Below are 20,010 nucleotides of genomic sequence, written 5' to 3' on the forward strand. Positions count from 1 at the left end.
GACGCTTGTATGTGATTCCCTATGTCTTTCCCACTACACCATCAAAATTATACCTGCGTTTACAACCCAACTGAAGTCCTCAAGCATTGTTGAGCAAATAAGCATTCTTGCCCAGGCATCTTGCCTGGATAGATGATGGATGAAGATAACAGAATGTAGAACTCTGGAGGTCGGCTGCAGGGAGAAGGAACTGCTGTCTCTCCTTTGGCCTGGAACTTGAGGTGCCCAGATGTGATGGAGGGTCCTTCAGTGAAGTGGGGAACACCAGACAATATCATGTGGAGTCAGACATGGGAGGTCCTCTCAGACAAGGCTTTTGACACTTGAATGTGCACATGAACCACCTGGGGATCTTCTGATCAGAAATTCTGAGATAGTGCCTGAGATGTAGTATTTTTAACAAGCTCCCAGGTCCTTGAGGCTGCTGGTCCCTGACCCAAGCTTTGAATGGTGAGCCTCTAGGAGACGTTATGAGAGGGGTCTGTCTCGTTTGTGAGTCATTTGGCTGAGTGTGGTGTCATCTGATAGTATGACCTGAGTTGTCCTGTTGGAAACAAAGGGAATGTTCTGAGTCCGCTGGGGCAGCGTTGCTGGTGTGTGTTTGAGATCAGAGAGTAACTCCTCACAAAGAAGAGGAAGACGCCACTCATCTCTAATGGGAAATTCTCCCTGTTTCTCTTCACTTGGGCGATCAATGCTTGACTGTAATAAGAGATCCAATACCTCTGACATCAGGGCTACAAAGTGAGTTTTTATTTCCTGCTGTCTCTTTCACCAGCATGTGATTCTCACATAGGATGACCTACTCCAATGAATAACTGTTCTGTGGTTGAGTGCTTGAACTCTTAGGCCATTTCCTTGTTGGCAACCTGGTTCTACCATCAGCTAACTCTTGACCTTGGGCAAGGGACTAAAACTCTGTGCCTCAGTTTCTTTATTTGTAGGTGTGATCATGAAAGAATGCACCACATGGGACTACTGACCAGCCCTGGGCATATGGTGACATTTGGTAACTTTTAAGCATAATTATAAAACACTTTATTTTGTATGTGTGTCTGGACTCTTCAACAAAAAAACCCAAGTTCATAGTCTCCCTAACTGGCTTTGTTTTACTGTTTCTGATGCCCATTCATCATCTGATGCCTAGCACATAGGTGGCAAAAAAACTGTTGAGCAAGAGTCAAAAGTGCATATACTTTGTTTCTGGGGATCAGTGAGGTGAACTTCTCAACTTCTGGAGAAATGTGCTAGTAGATACCCTTCTCAGTTATCTTCCATTATATCACATTTTTCTGTGGCTGTGGCAGGATGCCACAAGAAGAGAAGAGGGCTAAAGGAGTAGAGATCCTATCATTGCCCCAATAATGTTAGCAGGCACTGTGCTAAGGGCATTTCATGTATTTTCTCATTTCATCCTCACCACAACTCTCTGAAGTAGAAAAGAAATATCGTTATCTTCATTTTTAAATTGGGAAAAATGAGTCATTAAAATGTTAATATCTTACCTTGGGTCTCCCAACCAACATGACGCTCTGACGCTGGGCCCAAGTCCTGCCACTATGCTACAATGCTAAGTCTCTGCCAAAAAGCAGACTTCCAAACACAGCTCAGAACACAACTCAGCCTTCCAATTATATGTGATTTAGTAATGGATAATGAATATTCTTAAAATTCTTCTTTTTAAAACAAGGTACATTGACTATCTTTGCAACATCTTGATTAAGTCGATTTAATTGGCAAAATAAATACTATTTGCACTATGCAAAGAATATTTTTTCCCTTTTATATTTTAGATTACCACCTTGAGTGACTCATATGCTTTATCATTACTACTGTGAGAAATGCAGTGCAAATCTACACGTTTAGGTGAAGAAAGAATGAGAATGTAGCCAAGAGTTTCTTGGATAAAAATTGCACACCTTAAAACTTCTGGCCTTAAAGCCATATTTACAGATTGGATGCCAGTAGCATCTTTATAAGTGTATAAATTAATAGCATTTCACCAAGTTTTAATTACAATTTAACTAAAAAATGTTTACCTTTGATATAGGATATCTTATCTATGCTGACAAAATTGTACACTAAAATATAAATCAGCTATCTGTAAATGTTCATTTGTCTTTTTTTTAAGCCTAGCATTTCTCATTACATATTTATTTGGTTCCTGTGTTTTCCAAGTTTTTTTTTTTTTTAAAGTCAATGAGAGTTCAAAGGGCTGGTTAACGTTTTGCCAAATAAAAATAAAGCTAACCTAAAATAAAGACAAAAAAATGCAGAGCCCATGAATTTTTAAAAGTTCATGCACAATATATCATAAAAGTAGAATGAATAATATGGTACATGGGCTTTAATAAAAAGCTCCTTGACCATTTCTCAGAGGCTTTGAGATGTAATCACCACACAAAAAGGTATCATGGGGACAAAGCCAAGATTTATGATATTTTTGCTGAGAGTGACACTTTGAGCTTACTAGATCAGCTGGGGGACTTGATATTGAATTCCAGAGAACACCAGAAAGGAAAGTGTTTTTAGCTGCCTGACAATACTTCAAGGATGTGCTTTATGGTTCACTTGTGACATCATACTTGATGGAAGGAAAATAATACCTAAACAAGTGTTCTCAAGGCAACAGGGGAACTCACGTGAATCTCAATATCAGCTCGTGATTGTGTCAAACTTTGGCTTCTTTCCACCTCTGAAAGCAAATCTCCAGATGAAAGATCTAAGATGCGTGAGTGAAGTTTCTAGGTAAAATCAAGCAGAAACCATTAATAGGATGTTTGAAGTTTTTGTTCCAAAATCCTGCCTTGGACAGCTAAATTTCAAAAGAGTTGACATTTCTAGATTAGATAATACATATCCAAATTCAAAAAAGTTTGTCAGTTTATTAGTGGTCCATGTATGTGTATTGGTATGTGCACATGTGTGAATACATGGGTGTGTATATATGTATGGAAACTGCATTTCACAACACAATAACCATGTTTTCAGAGATAGTATTAGAAAACGAGTAGTTGGGAAAGAGTGACTACCCAAATAACTTATTGGCGAGTAAGAAAATTATTAACTTTTGATAGTCACATTAAAAAAAGCAATTGCCAAGTTAACCTTATTATGTTGAGTAGTGGTTAAAATCTCAGTAAATGATTATAAAAGTGACCTTATTTCTAAATAGCATTGATCATATGAAATCTTCCCTTGGAAACATTTTAACTCAAAGTCATTAATGTCATCTGCTAGGAACAATGTGAATAGAAAATAATTGCATCAGGGATCTGGGGACTCAGAGGGTTTTGTGCATTAATACTCACATGTTATTCGATTATATACTCAATTCTTTGTTTCGGTTTTGTTTGGGAGTCCTGCTAAAGCAGGGATATTTCACCATATTAATCTTTATACTAATTACTGAGGCTTTTTCTGTGGACATCAGATTTGATCTGTTTAATTGCAAATACAATAAAATTCGTGATTTATGCCTAATTTTCTGCTAGGTTGTTGACATTTTAAAAATGGCTGTTGTAGCCTGGTTTGTCTTGGTTACAACTTGTGTGAACTTCGGTCACTAAGAAATCGAACAGAGTAAGTAAATAACATGGCTAAGCATACTCGCTCACCTCTGACAAGTTTTCCCGCTCCTTTTCCTCCCTGAAAAGGCCCTGCTGCATACTGGTGGTGATCTGGGAAATGTTTGAGATTTTCTTTAAAGCTAATTAATGTTAGGATGAGCTCAGAGTGCAGGGGTTGTCCCAAGGGTCTCAATTCCCCTGTCTTTGTCTCAGTAGATGCTGCACACTGTCAACTGGGAAGGCGAATCCCACTAAAATGAGCCATATTCACTGTTTCCCAGTTGACCCCACTAAGGCTGGGTGCCGTGAGAGCTCAGTTGGTCAGTCAAACAAACATCTATTCAGCACCTCCTAGAAGATGAGCATTGCGGTAGGACTGTGGTCCATCCTTCTCTAGGGGGAGAGGTATTTTATCTTTAGTGGATGGCCCAATTCTCTTTCCTACCAGCAGAGCTTCAAATCACTACTTGCCCAAGATCTACACTTTTGCTTCTCTCAACTTTCACCCAAAAGGGGATCTCGCACTGGTTACCTATTTCTTTGAAATGTCAAAGTTCTCCCACAGAGCTAAGGCATCAATAGGTAACTAGAACCATGACATAGTTGCTGGACAACTTCTATAATTGTTACCTCAAGCTCCCTCTGGAATCTGTTTCTTGAGGGTAAAAGATGTTTGTTTGTTTTTTTTCCAATGTTTTATCCCCAGGACCTGTTGCAGTGGATAGTCAGTGGGTACTCAATTAATCCCTTTTGAAGACCATAAAGGGAAAGCTGCCTTTATATTTTTCCTACCAATTTGTAGGCTGTAAAGACTGAGAGTTAGCCAAAAGAATTCTAACCCTCTGAGACCAAAGAATACATTTATCAATATGCAACCAGTCCAAGAAGTTATGGGAAATGACATTCAACAAAAGAAATGATGATTTTGAGTGGTAGATCATGTGATTTGGGGGAAGAGTCCTCTCTAGTTTAGGTATCTGACTTCTTATTCAGTTTGTGGTTACATTTCAACATTTCTTCGCATCAGATACATGATGTCACCCTTTCTCTTTCTGCATGAATATGCGCATATATAAAACCACCCTCATAAATGATGTTAGTATGCTCCAGAGGTTTTCCATCCATATGGTAAATTCTCTCCATTAGAAGAGGTCAGTGTGGGCGAGGGGACAGGTCAGGAGGTAGGAGATCTGAGTTCCAGCCCTTAGGAGCAGGTTTTATAGGATCTTAAGAATGCTATTGAACCTCTGTTTTGACTTCCTCTCATGTTGCAGAAGGATGCAAGTGGCTACTTAACCTATGTCAGAGGTAGGGAAAGGCACTGCCTTCAACATAAGGGCTAATGAGATTTTGTCAAAATCCACAAAGCCTTGTGCCCATTTACTTTCATAGCTGACAGTTGGTAGCAGATGATTTCTTAAATGATAGTGCATGAATGAATCATTTATTGTTTTAGTTTCCATATATGTAAGGCAACGGAGGAAACTAAAAACCATCTTAGAAGAAAATAAAATCATCTTCTGTATTGATGCTATTGGCAAGAAAACAGTAGGGGGATATACTATTGCACAACCTCCCTTAAAATACCATGAAAGTTCACACTCCCATAGATGCCACATTACTTATAAATAAAGATTTTTACAAAAGGCTTATATTTTTACACAGATATTATTACAATAAATATATTCTCACAGACATATTTATCACCTCACTTTTCATACTGCGATGTGATCTGTATTTAGGCCAAGTCTCAGTGAAAAGTAGGTAGAATGTATGCATGGGAAGTTCAGTTAAAGTCGTCAGTAGAGTGTCATTGACATGTGCATGCCATCTGCTTAGTTAGAGGGAAATGATTTATCACGTATCTGTCTATTGTGCAGGGTTACTGTTAGTGTCTGAGTGGATAAAATCCCTCAGTCGAGATACTCAAAACTTCAAATCATTAACCCATGAATCCAGATGAATCCATGTAGTTTTGTTTTAGACCTGATAGGGTTGCAGGATTTCTCCCTAGAGTTTTGAAATTGACCTCCTGTCATCTTGATGCCATCTGGTCTTAGACATAGAGACTCAGCATCACAGATTTCCAAACCAGAGGTAAACGAGACATCACTTAGCTCAAAGGCTTCCTTTAACAGTAAGAGTCTAAACCTCCCATCCTGTCAGACTGATTTAATTGTCTCTAGAATGTTCCCCCCCTTGCTTCTGAATTGATGCTTTTGTCCATTTTTCCATGATATACTTTTTCTGCTCCTGCCCACCTATCTAAACATTGCCCACCATTTAGAACACCTCTAAAAGCCTGTCTGTGAGGTTGCCCATGCTCTCAGGTCCACACTGGACTCTCCACCCTGATTATAGGGCTCCCTCATTTTGGCCCTTTATTGAAGTGTACAGTTTCTGAGTTGTTTCCTGTGTGTAGTTTCTGTTTTACTAGCAGGATGAATAACTCTATGAGAAGGCAGACCAAGCCCTATCTGCCTGCTCAGTCTCTGCAGCAGGGCCTGCCTGGCTGTTATAGAACCTCTCCTCTCTTCTTTCTGGGAATACAGCTAGCTGGACTGCCTGCCCCAGGCTCCTCTGCACTTATGTATGACAATGAGACTGAGTTTTAGCCAATGGAGTGTGAGCAAAAGTGATGTTTGGACCAGACCCAGGCCTGGCTCAGGCCCACCTCTCAGGGTTGGCCCAGGAATACTTCCCACACATGGTTCACCTTGCTCTTTCCCTTTCCACCAGCTTAAGACAGCCAACCGACTATCCTCCAGATGGGAGGAGCTTGAGTTCCTGATTGCCAACTTGATGAGGTTTTCCTTGGATCAGGAAAACCTGCTTTGGACTTCGCATGAAGATGAAATAGACTTCTATTGAGATCGATGCATTATTTTATGGGGATTTGTTTGTTATCATAGCTAACAGGACCCTGGATGATAGAACCTTCCTCTGAGATAAGCACGCTGCAGCAAACTGAGGAGCCACTGAATAAATAACCATTTGCATGGAGAATGAATACAGTGTCATGTCAGTGATTTTATATAGATAAATATATATGATATATAATCACATACATATATATTCACACACACACACACACACACACACATATATATAATCACACAGACACACACAAAACACAGAGGCATTCACACATAACATGATGGATATATAATAGCTGTGTTCTCTGCACTTAGGACTTTCACCCTTTGTGGCGAATATTAACACTGTATCAATAGTATTAGGTGGGTTAACAAGCCAGCCACCAGCCAGCTCTACATTTTCTGCAGAGTTCTGTAAATGTAATTCAAGGAAGAGAAATGTCCCCCTAGATATATGGCAGTGAGAATTGGCTGTCCTTTACCTGGCAGGATGAAGGTGGGATGGCCTCTTCAGAGAGGTGGTAACTAGTCTATAGCTCTCCAACTATTGAAGGCAGAGGAGAGCAGAGAGAGAGAGGCATGCTGGGGACTTTCTGAGTTGGACTGGAGTTCCCAAGTTCCCCATTCCAGGACTCTGCCTACTCCCCTGACCTGTACTTCTTCAGATGTCCACTGGAGGCTTGCTGCACTTAATAGAATTCCACCTCTGTGTTTTTGCTCAATATAAAGATGATGTCTTTAAGGCAGTGATACCAAGTCCAGGAAGATACTGAATCTTTATTTAGTGACATAAGGTGAGGTTAAAAACAGATCTTGGTCTAAGAAATTTGAGTAGCATGGAAAACCATGCTGGAAAAACCAAGTTTAAAAAAAAGGTGGCAAGTAGCTTTTATATTTCCTCATGTGCTTCCTAAAGATTGAAAAGGAATGTGTGAAATTTTTCATGTCAGGATTTCAGAAAGTATTAATCAGCTTTAGAAGTTAAGAGGAAAATACAGGATTGATTTCCATCGCTCCCTTCTCTCCATTCAGATTTGGTGAGAGACTTAATCTAAAACCATAATCATACAGGCATTTATTCTCCCCTCCAACTATTAAAGGCCCAAAATATGTACCAAGGAGACATTATGGGAGTAAATATGCCATACCGCTGATTAATGGACTCTACCAACGTGAGTAATTTAGGTTCAGCAACGGAAGGCGGATGTGAATTAATGTTTTTAATCTGATCTACTTCAATCCCTTTGATTTACTTAACCTTCATGGATATTACAGTATAAATATCCAGAATTACTCCCCAGCCCTGTTTCACATTCTCCAGAGTGGTTTTCTCCTCCTTGTGGAAAAAGTTGAAAGGGAATGACTTCTATGCTCACAATTCTTGAGTTTCTGTCTCAAACACAAGATGAGAAGGTCTGTTATTGCCACATGATCTAGTGTCAAACCTTCCTTACCTGCCATATTTCCCTGAATTCTACTCACAATACCCTCCATCCAGTAGAAGGTATTTTTCTCCTCTAAAAAAGTTTCAGATTAGGAAATCTGCAGAAGGAGTGAAGGTAGCTCTTGGAATCTGTATACTCACCACTGGTATCTTTACTGAGCAAATGGCCACGAGAGTTGGAAGATAACACTGCCCCTGGCTCTCACTCTTGTAGTGGACACTCCTCCCCAGCTCGTGCCCGCTGCCCTGCTGACCTCTGCTGCTTCCAATTATCCAGGCTGGCTGCATATTTGGACTTGGCTTTATTTAGGACTCAGCCTTCCTCAGTTTCAGTGGCCTGCCACCTAGACTGATTTCTTGGATGAAGAACTTATTGCTTCTTTGGCTTTAGCTGTGTTTTCAAACTATTCTGGATGGTGTCTCTCCTTTGGAAAGCTGATCTCACCTCACAGCTTCCAGAAAGCTTCTGAGTGGCCCTATTCCTGTTTTCTCAACTCAGCTCTAGGCTGGTCCTGGGATGTGTGCTTGCTTCATCCTGTTTAATATACCAGGAGGGAAGAATGTCTGGAGTGTGTTATTATGAATTACCCTGAGTATCTTTCAATATTGCTAACTTCCTGAAATTTCCCGTGAGTTCACCTTTCTGGATGTTCTCTGTTGCGGGGGTAGACAACACTTGTGGTGGATTTGGTATCTGTTTAAGAGATTTGTTTTAAATATGGATCTGAATTAAGCATATCCAAGAGCATAAGGTTTGTTCCTTCTGCTCGGTAATAAGGCAATTTTCATAGGTGGGCTAAGGACTCTGAAAGGAAGTTCAAGGAAATTTCCTAAAATAGCTCAGAGCCTGATTAAAGTAATTTTTCTATGGAAGTTTTACTTTCTAAGTGATTTTCCAAAACTCCAAAGTTTTACTTTATTCACATGCTAGACTTAAATTTTTGCCACACTCAGATAATGGGATTTTTTTCCAGCAGGCCTTTGGAATCCCATCAAGAGATATTATGGCAGACCCTTGGTTCACATTTCACAGGTTTCATTCTATTCCATTAAGAATTTATTATAAAAATGAATATTACATAACTGCCTATTACATAACTGAGTATTGTATGGTCATTTCTTGTATTCACAAAAATTTGAGCCCAGGACAAAAATCTTTTGGGCTAAAAGCTGATGTTTAATTAATTATGCCATTATTTCCATTTCAGGCTACAAAGATACCACATAATACCTGCCTTCAACCATCATGCTGACGTGACAAGAAGAGAGTACCTTTGAAATGTTCTCTTAAAGGTCCTTTGAAAAATCTGTCCACCATAATTTGATCTCACTTCAGAGTCTAAAATTTTTATAGCTATTTTTTTTAGCCATCTACCACAGCCCTTGCTGCAATTACTATTTTCCCCCACAACTCTTAGACTGGCCTTGCATATCTATCTTTAGGTGCCCTGAGCATGTTCTGTTTCACTCTGGATAGTGACTCTGCAGATGACAAAGCTCTACAGCCTCTTTTCTACTTTTCCAGGATCCAAGGTTATAAAAGGCGTTTGTAACAATTATTCCACAGCTATATTCAAAACTTTCTTCAAGGGTCTCTGCTACCATGACAACCTGATTATCTGGTGGCTGCCTAAGGGAGAAGAATTTGGTTTGGTGACTAGGACATTTATTCAGGGCCTTTCCAGCTCAGACCAATTTCTGGAGTAGCTCAAACCCATCCTACTATCTGTCACACTTCCCTTTAGAGCACCTGGGGACCCACAGAGAGGAGAGTCAGAAGGAAGGTGGGCGAGGATGGAAGCAGTGGACCTTGCCTTTGGGAGCCTCTACCCTAATTGGTACAACAAGAAGCATTTATGAAACATCTTCTAGGTACAGAGTCCTGATTAGAAGCAGATTTGAGACACACATTAGTGGAGCTTATGATAACAACGATACCTGAGCTCAGACAAGAAAAACACATACAAGAATCATTAAGGCAGAACAAGCCAAAAAAATTATGGTGGAATCAGGTTGATGGGGGCTGGGGCATCAGACTGTAAACAACACATGAAATATGCATAAGCTAATACTCTATACAAAAACTGCTCGGGCAACACTGGCTTAGCTCTTACTCTCAACCCCCCAAATTTCTTGGTCTGAAGTCTTTACACAAAACAAAACAAAAGAATCCAGAAATATTTTAGATCTAAGAGCAAAGCGACAGAAAGCTGGGAAATCAGGCACAGGATTAGCTGGACTGTAGGTAGATGGGAAGCCAGTTAAGTTTCCTTAGGGCGATTCGCACTTGCCTGCCAATACCAAAACTTCTGGAGCTTTTCTTTCGTTGTCTTCTGTGATTCTGATCTGAGGCAGGAAGTGATTTGGCACAGAACCTGCCAGAGCCTATTCTGGGATCTAGAGATGCAGAAGAGTCTTGAAATTTCCATTTTTATCAGTAATTACTTTAACAGGTACTTTAATAAGTGCTTTCCAATTGCCCCCCACTGTTTTGTAAAATTATCTACACTACATTTTGGATTTTTAATCAAGTGTTACTTTTGAATTGTCTCTTGGCCCTTTGGCTTTCTACGTGTTGACAATTTGGGGGAACAAATTACTTTTCCCTCTGATTTCACTGAACTAAACTGGCGAGGAGACAAGCAGACAAACTTGACTTTCTATTTCTCTGAGATCTAAAAGGAACTGTATTGATGGTCCACTGCACCATTTCCTACCAAAACGTCAACTATCTCATGCTCTGTGGAGGAAGGAGGCACCGTCTGAAGTTCCTTCCCTAATCTTACCTCGTGAAGCCTCACCCCACAGTGAGGAAGAGGCTGTCAGGAAGAAACAAGAAAACAGAAAGAAGCTAAGGAACTTTTCCAAAGTCACAAGGCTGTGTTCATAAGTGGAAGAGCCAGGATTTTCTCTCAGGTCTTCCTACCTTCTAAATCCAAACTCTTTCCACCTCATTCTGTTTGCTTTTCCCGTGAAGGTCCTTTTGCTAGGTGAGTCCTAGGGAAATCTCTTATTTCTGCCTAAGTGTGAAACCCACTATCTGGGTCACTCCCATCAGGTGAAATGTGTTCCTTGGGAATTCTCCTACTCTGGACCATCTTTAAAGGCAGACAATTGAGAACGAAATGATAATAATAACAGTAACGATAATAGCTGTGAACATTTATTGAGCTCTTTTTAGCACCAGGTATATGCTTCATATAAAGTATCATTTTAAATCCTCAGTACAATCCATAATGAGGAGGATTATTCTCCCCATTTTACAGGTGAAGAAAACTGGGGCAGAGAATGAAAACTCTTGCCTAAGGTCATGTTATTTGGGTTTGAACCCCAGGTAATCTGACTGCAGAGTTCATATGTTTAAATCTACAATTAAATCTGGTTAATGATGGTTTGTTATTTTAAAAAAAAAGTGTTTTTATTTTTTATTAAAACAACAATGCAAATTGATTAGACAACAGAATGAATTGCATAGGATTTTTAAAAAAGAAATACTTCCAAGGACAATGTGATATCTGCTTACTAGATGCACATGTAATTAATTTATTCAAAAACAGTTTCCCTTTCATTATTATTATTTCCTTATTAGTACTATTGATATCATTATTGATGTTGATGCTGCTTTCTCTTAGATCTCTACACTGAAAAATAAAACTATGCAGAAAAACACGAAAACTGATAGAATGGTTACGACGTGCTAGGTGTTATACTAACTTCTTACAGATATGTATTTATTTAATCATTACAATCAACTTATGAGGTAGAAACTATTATGGCCTCTGTTTTTCAGATGAAAAAAACAGAGGACAAGAAGGGTTAAGTAACTAATTGTTCAAGACACAGGATTTGAACCTGGACATGGGGACATGGGATTTAGGATTCACAACAATGAATGCACTGTGCTTGCCACACAAGGACAAGTGGCCAGGCCCCTTCAACACAGTGTACGCATGAGACCTGGGTAAGCCCTTCGTTCGGCAGGGGTGATGGCTAAATTGAGACTTTACAAACAAGACATGGTTACTCAGGTGAAGAAGCCAAGAAAGAAAGAAAGGGCACATTGAGCAGAGGATACGCAAAGGCCCAGAGACAAGACAAGTCTGACATTTTCCTGCAAATAGTTCAGCAAGCCCACAGATGCAATTCAAGGAGGGGAATGCATCAGCCGGAATAAGGAACCTGTGTCAAGAAATACAGGGATTGAGTAAGAAGCAGAGTTGGGATCTGAAGCTATCACTCTCTCCGAAATACATGCTTCTCTCCCACTCCTTTGTCCAGCCCATATTTTTCCTGTAACACTGGATGTGGCTGGGTGCCTTTATGATACTACTGTATGTAAATATGGATAAGCTCTGGAAAAAGAGGTGTAGATGGGTTGCTGGGAGGAAATGCAGGCATGGTAGACTCAAGTACAGATTTTATGCCTTCTTGGCAAGTTTTTTTTCCTAAAGGGACAGGGATTCACTAGAGGAATGCAAGTTATATTGCACACCAGAACCTGCACACCAGAACCGTATGAAGAGCAGCCAGCACTCCGGAGATCGATAATTACTTCTGATCTCTGTCTTCTGTGATGTGTGCTCATTTGTGTTTCACAACCCACTGTCCTGATTCTAATAGGACAAATTGCTGGAGTTCCAGTCATCTGATAACATTTGTGAAGGCCTATAATGGAAATACAATAACTGTGCTGAATGTTCAATGTTGGCCTATAATCTCACTTCCTTGATAGTTAATACTAAGTTGTGCATTATCAGGGTTTCAGACATATTACTTTAGTTTACCTTATAGGCTTTGTTGCTACAGATTTGTATCACAGTTCCCGTATAGCTTTATCCCCAAATAATTTTTTTTAAATCCACTGTTACTTTACCCCATGGTAAGAAATGCCTCGTGGTGTTATAAACGAGCAGCTGAAAACTGTTATTTATGCAGCTTCCTAATGGCAATTTGAAATACAGGGCATAAAATTACTAGCCTACGATATTGCTCAATATTAACAGTGGGAAGGGTAATGTGTAAAACAGACATTAACGGATTAACTGTAAAACACATTTCACCATGCTAAATCATTTCTTGGCAAATGGCAGTTCCCAGCTATTATATAGTATTCATCAAGTCAAGTGGATTTAGTTTTATTTTTCTCTTAGTTTGCTAAAAATTTTCAATATTTAAATTGCAATTTTGCTTTTATGTTGCAGGAATGTTAGGTGAAGCTGTTGCAAACATCTGAGATAGAAATGATGCCAGACTTTCAACACCAAAGAGCTCACAGTTTCCCCAGCAAATCCCCCAGCTAGTTGACTAAAGATTGAACAGTTAACATCTAAGAGACAAGTACATGCATATGATAAGACAAACATTTGTAGGTCAGATTTCAGAGTTTTTGACAGCATCAGAAAATCTAGTGAAAAGGCAAATCCACAGGACATAAACAATGTTTCTATCATTTTTGCTTCGGACTCTACAGCCACATGGCATTTTGTTCTAATCAAACAGTCAACACCTTGAATATGTGAACCAGACAATGAGAAAGAAGGTAGAAAAGAGAAATTCCTAATCTCCTAGGGTGGAAATTGTGAGGTATTAAGCAGATATTTGATGCCTCAATACAAATAACATAATCTTCCTGTTTTCTTCTGAGACAGTTGGCCAGTTAACATAATCCTAAAATTATTCCATCTTTTCAAATCCCTAAAGATTTATAATTTTCATAAACTGCTTTGATGGAAACTTTCTTTAGAGATGCAAAATAATCTTTCTCTGAGGTTTCCTTTCATTGTTCGTCATGTGCAGCATTTTCAATCTCAGAGACTACCAAAAGTGAGTTTTTATTTGTCAGAGGAATTGGTTATAGATCTGTAAATAATATTGTAAAAAAATGAGCATTAGAGAGAAAAGAAATTGCTCTCAGACTCATATGAGCAACTATGGGTAAACGCCAATTCCCAAGCGGTCATTATTATTGGAAAATTAAGAGTTTGCTTTGAACACTAAAGATAATATCTTTTTTCCCCTGGGACTGCAGTTTGAAGACCACAGATATTTCTCCTCAAATGCCCATGTTAATGATTCTAGGGGATCCAAAACAATTATTACATACACATCTCTATTTCTGGTTCAGCCATGTCATATGGGATAGTAAATTTCTTTTCATAAACACTTTTCTATTGATCGAAAACTAACGAAATAAGATGCTAACTTGAGTGCATAAAAATTCAGTCTTTGTGTAAAGTGTGAATCACTTATTTTGAGAGTCATGGACTGAATCCAGAAGAGGTCACCAGGCCAGTGGGCCACCAAGCTCTACGTTATAGTGATGCCCAGGTCTAAAAGCCATGGCCATGTTCATCACATTTACAATATAACTCAGCTAATTCAATCCAATGGACCCAAACCCTCAATTGGCTGGAGTATATAAAACAAATATGTAGCTATAAAACTAGCATTTAAACATTCAGGATAAATCCTGGGCTCTGCTTCACAAATTAGCTCTCCTCATTTGTTCCATCTACAACCAAGGAGGAAGGATGGCCCTGGTCCCAGTATCATACTGCTGGGGTGTAATCCTACCTGCGCAGGTCTTGGGACAAGTCACTTCGTCTTCTGTAATCTTAGTTTCCTTTAGGGATGCTAATAATAGCTCACAGGGGCTTATTGAAGATTTGAAATTCAAGAGAATGAATAACTCCTGAATCTATAAGGCCGTGGTGACAATCCAATTAGGTAAGGTATGTGGGACTTAACAAGTGCTCAATAAATGTTAGCTATTTTCAGTAACACAATTTGTCGGCATGAGCAAAATGAAAATGCAGGGGCACTGGAAAAAAAAAAACTGATTATGGGTTTCAGCGAGAGCAGAGCATTAAACCAAGTGCCCGCCTTCAAAGCATGAGGCCCCATGTGACTGTGCAGGTCACACGCCCATAAACCAGCCCCAGCTATTACCTGATCTAGGTATTTTTGGACTCTGAATGACCCTCCAAAATCAAAGAAGGATCTAGTTATGTTTCCTTTACCGAACTAACAGGATAAGACTATGGACTTGTGAGTACTAACATGATTTTTCAATTAACAGAGCAGCAGAGCTTTTTTCTTTTTATTTCTATCTTTAGAGAGCTGAATGTGTATGTGAAAAGTCAGTCTTGAAACAGCTTTCTAATACAAGAATCCCCTGGGCCAAAGAACCATCGTTTTGGTAGTACTTAAGAGATGGCAATTTGTAATACAAGACCCCAAAGTTCAGAAGATGGGAAGTCAGCAGCGGGGTACCCAGCTGAAGTAGAACATGAACGAAGAGCAACAGAAGAGGGAGGGAAATATTTTTCAGAGGGCCCTTTTGTTAATGCTGAGTCGCCATTGCTTTACATCAGAATGTCAGGATCGGCTTGCTCTGAACTGCTGCCTGTTTCAATGTCTTTCTCCTTCCCAGCCCCCACTGCGGGGCTGGTTGCGCATGCCCTGGCAGGAGCTCCTGCCCTGACAGGAAGTGTGGGAAAAAATCCCAAGTAAGGGCTGAGCACTGGCATCCCGCAACATGGTGGAACAGCCCATGCTGACGTGAGCAGAGCCACTGTTTTGTCCATACATTCTCATCTCTGTGCTCACCCAGACATTCCTGCCCTCTTCTTTAGCAAGTCCACATCCCTTAACACCACCTGGTTTTCCTGAGGCTGAGATTCACTTACCTACGCTTACCCTGTCACAACCCGTGGTTCCTGACATGGCACAAAGTTTAGGTCTAATTCTAAGTAAAAGCTCTAGGCAGGCAATCAGTGGTGTATAAAACAGCAGATGACATCCTCAGAATTCTACCTAATGTAGCCTTTCCTGACCAGTCCCAGAGAGGTGACCATTTTCTCTTCTACTGAACTATATAGACTTGTTCTCTCAATGATATGACTAAATAAGAGCTGACTTTGCATAATTGTTCATTATAATAATAGCTGTTATTATATTGCTACCGCCTGGTACTGGTGACATATATCTTACAATATGAAAATCCTTTAGTAATCTCTCTCTCCTTAATTTTATGCCAGACCAAGCTGGACTTTGTTACTGTGGCACCCAAGTACCACATAGCCTGCTGCTGTTCGATGGAGTGGTTGTGAGAGCATTCAATTCATTTTCACATCCACTTTTTGAACCTGTCACAAGACCCTAGAATCATCTGAAGGAATTAGGCAGTCCTCGATACAATCTCATTATTGACATTTATGTTGATCGATGATTGCTCTTACAGAATTGGAATCAGCAGATCAATTCCCTTATTAGATTCTTTCTCACTGCTGCCATAATCATTTTATCACAGACTGCTGCTATCAAAAGCTGCTTTATCACTATGTAATGGGACAAGCTAAACCAGTTCCTCTAGCATATTATAAGGAAGTTCAAAAAAATCTTAATTTTAAATCTTACCTTATTGCATTTATATAGAGGTTAATTTAAATTTACTCTCCCTTAAAACTATGCTTATGGGAGAACCAACATTGAAAATTTGCACACTACTCCATAAAGCCATTGTTTGTTTCTTCTCAGAAAACTTCAATGTCAGGTTTTAAAAACAAGTATCTACATATATAGTCAATTGGCTTTTCATAAGGGTGACAAGATCATTTAATGGGGAAAGAAAAGTTTCTTCAACAAATGGTGCTAGACAAACTGGATTTCCACATGTAAAAGAATGAAGATGGACCCTTACCTTATACCATATACCAAAATTAACTCAAAATGGATCAAAGACCTACATTTGAGAGCTAAAACTATAAAACCATTAAAAAGAAACAAAAGGACAAACCTTCATGACCCTGGATTTGGCAATGGTTTCTTTAATATGATACCGAAAGCACAAGAAACAAAAGAAAAAAAATAAAGTTGCACTTCATTAAGATAAAAAATTTTGATATATCAAAGGGAATGATCAAGAGTGTGAAAAACCAACAAAATGGGAGAAAAAAGTTGCAAATTATCTATCTGATACCGGCTTAATATCCAGAATATATAAAGAACTCATACAACTCAACAACAAACTCAATTTAAAAATAGGCAGAAGATTTGACTTGATATTTCTCCAAACAAAATATACATATGGCCAATTAGCACCTGCACAGATGCTCCACATAATTAATCATTAGGAAAATACAGGTCAAAAATACAAGGAGGTACCACTTCACAGCTACTAGTATGAGTATAATTAAAAAAAAAAGGAAAATAAGTCTTGGTGAGAAGGTGGAGAAATCGTACATTGCTGGTGAGAATGTAAAACGGTACAGACCCTATGGAAACCAGTTTGGTGGTTCTTCAAAAAGGTAATTGTAAAACTTCCAGATAACCCAGAAATTCCACTACTAGGTATATACCCCAAATAACTGAAAGCATTGATTCGAACAGATACCTGGACACCAATGTTCATTTTAGCATTATTAACTACAGTAGCCAAAATATGCAAGCAACCCAACTGCCCATCAATAGATGAATGGATAAAGAAATGTGGTATATCCATACAACGGAATAGTATTCATCCATAAAAAGAAAGGAAGCTTTGATACATAACTACCACATGGATGAACCTTGAAACATTATGCTAAATTAAATGTCAGGCATAAAAGGACAAATACTGTGTGTTCCACTTATATGAATTATCTAGAATAGGTAAACTCATAGAGATAGAAAGTAGATTAGAGGTTATCAGGGGCTAGGAAGAGGGCAGAATGGGGAATATCACTTATTGGGTACAGTTTCTGTTTGGGGTGATGAAAATGTTTTGGCAATGGATGGTGGTTATGGTAGCATAGCATTACGAAGGTAATTAATGCCACTTAATTGTACATTTAAAAATGGTTAAAATGATAAGTTTTATGTTATATGGATTTTAGCTAAAGAAAAAAAAAATCTAGATATCATCCAAGTGATGACCTTTGCTGAGTATAAGTTTATATTAGCGTCTCCGGTAGGGTCCTAAAGCCTGGCCAGGCAGCTTTGCTGAAAGGGAGAGAAACAATCACTTTAGGCAGCTATAGTCCCACAACTGGTTGTTAGATGAAAGAGGTCCAAGAAAAACCCAGTATGGTTGTCTCTACAGGACACTGTTAGGAGAACAGCTCAGGGTACATGTGCCACTAAGAAATGGTCAGGAATGACATCATATATGAATTATATTCATCTAAATAGGTTCTAAAGATAAATATTAAACTCTACATAGTAGGAAGAACACAAACACTTGTTTTGTAGCTATACAGACTTGCAATTTCTGGGAAATGGATAATACAGATTCTCAGGGATTCTTAATCTAAGGTTCCAGTCTGTGGATGGAATGCAGGGCATTTGTGATCTTGGAGGGGAATATACTGCATCATTATTTTCATTCACCTTCAACTTAAATCCAGCATTTTCTTCCATTATAAATATGCACATCAAATTACGGTGCATAAACCTGTGTGACTTTGTCACCAACAGAAATCACAGATACCTTCGTGTCACATTACAATAGTTGAAAATGTATTGAAATATCATGTAGGTGCATTACTACTTCAAAGTTAAGCTCAGCCTGCCACATGAGCTTATTATTTCATATTTTAGCAATGAAGAACACATAATACCCCAGCATTTATATATTTTTGGTGCTATTTTCCTAACTACGCTTCAATATAATTGGCTTCCTTTCAAATCCCATGTCTCTCATTTTATGCATTTAAAAACATTGTTCTGAGGAAGGGATCAGAAGCTATCCTAATTTGCAAAAGAGGTCCATGGCTAAAAAATGGTCAAGAAGTCCAATTGTCTTACTACCCCCCAGCCCTCCTTCTCCCTTTGCATGCAGTATAGAGAGACCTTCTGTCCTGACTCTGAATGTCCAAACATGTGAAAAAGGATGGCTGCATTTCAGCCAACTCAAATTCTGTCATTTACAGGCAAAACCTAGAGGTGCAGGGGCTGGTTGGGCAGGGAATGCATGTTAATTTGAGTCTCTACTGAAATCATTTAGCTTTCTTTTCATTGCCAGGCTGAGCTCCACAGCTATGATTATGTGCTGTTGCTAACTAAACCCTGAATGGCATTTTAGCTGTGGTGGGCTCAGGGAGAAACTATTTTCAAACTTCAAAAGGCCATGAAAACGTGTGAAGATGTCTGGAAAATTAGTACTATTATCCAATGCTCACCCTTTGCCTGTAGGCGGAAAAGAAGAGTCAAGGTTTGAGAAAGATATGAGAGATCAATAGATAGTTATAAAGCAAAGCACTGTCCTTCTGGAGCATTCAGGTGGTGATGAGTGAGGAATCCGACACTGCTTTCCAAGAGGCTTTCTCCTTAGATTATGTGCCCCAATCATTCACTTAATCTGTTAAAAATTTAAAGAAAGAATGGGGATGAAAGGTAAAAGTAGAAAGAAAGAGATAAAGATAATTTTCTGCTACCGTACTTCAATTTGGATGTTCAAGGTCCAGAATTCTCAAAAGTGGAGCCATTCATTCATTCACGTGACAGAACTTGAATTCGTCAAGGTTAATGTTGAACAAGTTACAGTTTCTGTTCTAAAGCGTTTTGCATTTTGAAAGACTTGTGCTTCATTCTGCAAACTTCTTGGGGCAAAAAGAGTTATTCTTATAGCTAGTTTCAAGGTCTTTATATAGCTTCCGGAGCCACAATATATTCTCTTCCCTCCCTTCATTTTATTTCCAACAGATTTTTATTTTGTAAATGCCCCAGGTACTGCAATAAGACTTGAAAACAAGACTGACACAATTTTATCCCAGAATGGAAGCTCTATTTTTTTATTAAAGGATTTCTTTTAGACAGTCCTTCAATTTTGAAAGAAGACGGGGAGGAAAGGTTACAAAATTTATGTTCAGCAAATCTTTTTTTTTTCCCAGCTGTATGGTACTGACCATGGGAGACAGGCTGGGAACCCTTCACAGAGTATTATTTGGAATCACTTCTCCAGACTACGCTTTGGTAAGCAAACCTGAAAACATTCACACCTCGGACATTACATCTTTTTGAAGGGGGAAGTTTTCCTTTTAAATTTAAGAATATGCTGGATGGTACTGGTAGAGAATGTATCTGGCTATACGAAACAGAGAAGCAGACAAGTAATGGCTCAAACATATAGAGTTTGTTTTTC

The 20,010-nt window shown here is 39.0% G+C and overlaps 2 protein-coding genes across 17 annotated transcripts in view; one reads left to right on the forward strand and one right to left on the reverse strand.

The window, feature by feature from the left end:
- NCKAP5 (NCK associated protein 5) overlaps window positions 1-20,010 on the reverse strand; it is a 1,072,936-nt gene that overhangs the window by 151,869 nt on the left and 901,057 nt on the right. For 13 of the 16 annotated variants that reach the window (XR_013172672.1, XM_077153602.1, XM_077153594.1 and 10 more), the window contains one exon: window positions 2,643-2,744. The exons of 1 other annotated variant lie outside the window; for it this stretch is intronic. Coding sequence is in view for 13 of the 15 variants with exons in the window: in XM_077153602.1 (XP_077009717.1) it covers window positions 2,643-2,744 (102 nt within the window). In the remaining 2 variants the exon portion in view is untranslated. 2 more of the 16 variants (XM_077153608.1, XM_077153607.1) reach the window with 2 other exon arrangements.
- LOC143677561 (uncharacterized) overlaps window positions 10,707-20,010 on the forward strand; it is a 28,669-nt gene continuing 19,365 nt past the window's right edge. The window contains exons 1-2 of the mRNA XM_077153609.1: window positions 10,707-10,879; window positions 19,760-19,841. Of these exons, the coding sequence (XP_077009724.1) occupies window positions 19,764-19,841 (78 nt within the window). The 5' untranslated portion in view covers window positions 10,707-10,879; window positions 19,760-19,763. The remainder of the gene's footprint in view (window positions 10,880-19,759; window positions 19,842-20,010) is intronic.

This window comes from Tamandua tetradactyla, chromosome 3 (assembly GCF_023851605.1).
Source record: "Tamandua tetradactyla isolate mTamTet1 chromosome 3, mTamTet1.pri, whole genome shotgun sequence".
Lineage (NCBI taxonomy): Eukaryota > Metazoa > Chordata > Mammalia > Pilosa > Myrmecophagidae > Tamandua > Tamandua tetradactyla.